The following is a 3,284-nucleotide window of genomic DNA, read 5'->3' as shown; positions in this document are numbered from 1 at the left end:
CGTCCACCGTACAGGGCCAGCCGGGAAAGACCAATGCCCTCTGAGAGCCTGGGGTGCGCTCTGCACCTGCTTGGTGCCCAGATGGGAGCTTGGGGGCCTGGATGGGAACTTGTTCCTTCTCTTCTGCCCTGGCTGCTCGGGACACGGGGTGTGTGTGTGGGGGGGGGTGTATGTCCCGTGGGGCTCCCTGCAGCCTGGCGGTGAGCCCTGCCTGCTACTGAGAGTTGAGACTGACTCCATCCCTTCCTGCTGGGACACCCCTGAGTTGGTCTGGGCCTTGAGTCTCCTCCCTGGAAAATGGGAAGAGAGCCATCTCCTCACCTCTTAGGGTCGCTGCAAAGCAGGCTTCGTAGCAAACTACAGCCACAAGCAGAATCCAGTCCCCCAGCCTGTATCTGTTTTATCCTAACACGGCCCTGCCCATTAGCTAAGACATCGCCTGTAGCCCATCTTGTGCTACTTGGGCAGAGTTGGGCACAGACAAGGTTTGCCAACCAGTGGGCACAGGCCCCTGGGAAAGAAAGAGCATTCCCCCCGTAGGGCTGCGGGGGGACCCGGCTGGTGGTGGGCCACAGGCTGGGGTGGCCTGAGCAGGGAGGTGTACCAGAGAGCGACCAGGACTTTCTGCAACCCCCAGGGCACTCTGGGAGCCTCAGACCAGACTCAGTGAGGCCAACGGGAGCCCTCAGCCCTGACCGGGTCCTTGGGTGAAGGGAGGTTAGTCTGCAGGTCAGGGCAGAGATCCTGGGAACCGGAGAGCTGGCGCGGAACAGGGTGACCTCCCCTTGCTGTGAGAGGGGGCACTGGGCAAGCCTGGGGTCGCAGTTGTTCCGGGAACAATGCAGCCTGTGTCCCGTGGCTGGCAGCTGCCATGGGGGCAGGGAGGAGGCGGCTTGGTGTTGCTCCCGGGGCCTCCTCGGCCCAGCTGGCGGCTTGGCCCTGGCACCGAGCGGGCGGGGGCTTGAGTTTCGTGCATGCTGCCGGGTGCATCCCAGCCTCGTTTCGCGAGGGCCACACCCTTCGCTACACAGACCTCGCTGCCCTCTGGGGGACAGAGTGCTTCCTGTGTCTCTGTACCAGTGGGACAACCGAGGCACAGAGCCCGGGCCGCCGAGCTCCAGAGTCGGCGCCTGGGGCTGCAGAGCATGCCTTTGACCTCTGCCCACTCAGCCCACACCCACCCCACCACCACCTCGCCCTGCTCGGGCCGAGCGCTGGTCCCCATGCCCAAACACAGCCGGGTCAGGCCCGGGGCTCCCCAGGGAGGAAGGATCCAAGAACAGCTCGGGAAAGCAGAGGAAAGCGGAAACACCTCCCCCTTCCCAGCCCAGATCCAGCCCTGGTGGCATGGTGGGTAAAGCCCAGTGGCTTCAGGTGCATCAGCAGTTTGAACTCACCAGCTGCCCCGGGGGCAGGGAGGGTGAGTGGGGTGCAGTCTGCTTCCGCAAATATGGACCGCCTTGGGGACCCGAGGGGCCTGCATGTCCTGTCCTGTCCTAGGGGGTTGCTGTGACCTGGACCGGACAGTCGTGGGTGCTTTGTGGGTCCTGCCGCCTGGGTGAGCCCGGTGAACTTGTGGGTGTCTGTGAATGCACGGGTACTTTCTGTGGAATGGAGCTCTCTGAGTCCGTTGTAGTTGGTGTGCACTGAGGAGGCACCTTCCACGGACGGGGTGATGGTAGACCTGCCTCCCATCAGGTCCCAGGCCTTGGATCTGCAGAGCTGCTGGGTGGGCATCGGCCCCTACGCCTCTGGGCCGGCAGCTAGGCACCAAGTGGCTGCCTAGCAGGGCTCCCTGTGCTGCTCAGAGTCCCAATTCTGCCCCGTTGGGGCGGGCACTGTGAGGGGCTAACACAGAGCGGGTGGAATCTCAGGTCCCGTTCTTAGGGAGCTGAGTCTGGTGGGGAGGACACCTGTTGGGTAAGAGGTGTGTGTTGGGGGAAGATTGTGTCGAGGGATGGAGACCTGTGAATGGAACCCTGACGCACACAGGTGGAGAGCCCTGCCCCAGAGAATGGCCGGAGCGCTGGGCCAGCCGCTGGGGCAGGAGGACCAGTTGTGGCAAAGATGGTGGCTGGAGAAGGGTGGTTTTTGATCCCCGGGAGCTAGGACTGCAAACCAGGGCTGGAAAACAGCAGTCAACTCCATGGGGTCTGCTGGTTGGGGTGCCCCCTGCACTGGCCCCACACCTGCCTGCTTCTCTGCTACAGGAGCGCAGCCTGACGGGCAAACTGGAGCCGGTGTCCCCGCCCAGCCCCCCGCATGCTGACCCCGAGCTGGAGCTGGTCCCTCCCCGGCTCTCCAAGGAGGAGCTGATCCAAAACATGGACCGAGTGGACCGAGAGATCACCATGGTGGAACAGCAGATCTCCAAGCTGAAGAAGAAGCAGGTAGGCGCAGGGCTGGTGCGGGAGTTAGGTTTGTGCGCAGGAAGGCCTCTCCGTGGAGCTGCCCCCGAGTCCGCACCTCTCCTGTCTGCGGCACAGTGAGCCCGGGAAGGTAACTGCTTAGGAGAGAAGGGGGCCCTGAGTTTGAGGCCCAGGTTTCTAGAGACAACCGGCCCCTGTTCCTGACGTGGGGTCCTCCAGCCCCTCCCTGGACTTTCAAACACCCTTGAGCTCAACTCTGCTGTCGTCCTCCAGGCTAAAGTCCAACCGGCTGCTTGTTTTTGTAAATAAAGTTTTATAAGAACAGTCACGCCTCCTTGCTCACGTGTTAGCCATGGCTGGTCCCCCAGAGCAGCCCAGGGATGGGCAGAGGGCTAGTGCCAGCCTTTCCATGGCGAGCATGGGTTATTGGTCCCCTGTCTGTTGTTTGGCTGGGAGTGGAGCCGGGGGCGGGTTCCTTCCCAGGTTTGAAGGGTGACTGAAGGCCATGATCTCAGGGTTCCGGCAGTCTCTGTCAGAGTGGTAATGAGCCTTTCCTTTGATTTTGAGTCTTGTTCCACATTTCTCTCCCCTCTATCCAGGACTTTCTAATGTGACCCTTGTTCAGGGGGGTCGGGAGGATAGCTGGGCACCATCTAGTTCTTCAGATCTCGGGCACGTGGGTGCCTGAGACCATCGTGCCCTTGGGTCTATGTCTTCACGCATCTTTGCTTCAGGTGGGGAGAGACCGTGTTTGCACTGAGGTAGCCACTGCAGAGCCCTTAAGACCCCAAAGCAGGATGTCGAACCCCATCTTGGTGCGAGGCCACAGTTTGCCCACAGCCTTTTGCTGGGTGCTCCCGGGGAGCTCTTTATCCGGACATGTCACGGGTGTGGGGTCAGATGTCGCATTTCGTG

General features: G+C 61.8%; 1 protein-coding gene across 1 annotated transcript in view; it reads left to right on the top strand.

The window, feature by feature from the left end:
• Positions 1 to 3,284, top strand: part of NCOR2 (nuclear receptor corepressor 2) — a 99,355-nt gene that overhangs the window by 22,183 nt on the left and 73,888 nt on the right. Inside the window, exon 5 of the mRNA XM_045296729.1 lies at positions 2,211 to 2,390. Coding sequence (XP_045152664.1) covers positions 2,211 to 2,390 — 180 coding nt within the window. The remainder of the gene's footprint in view (positions 1 to 2,210; positions 2,391 to 3,284) is intronic.

Source organism: Echinops telfairi, unplaced genomic scaffold (genome assembly GCF_000313985.2).
Source record: "Echinops telfairi isolate 266 unplaced genomic scaffold, ASM31398v2 ScPeMD7_7412;HRSCAF=8450, whole genome shotgun sequence".
NCBI lineage: Eukaryota > Metazoa > Chordata > Mammalia > Afrosoricida > Tenrecidae > Echinops > Echinops telfairi.
The sequence above is the reverse complement of the archived record's forward strand: the minus strand, read 5'-3'. Positions and strand labels throughout refer to the sequence as shown.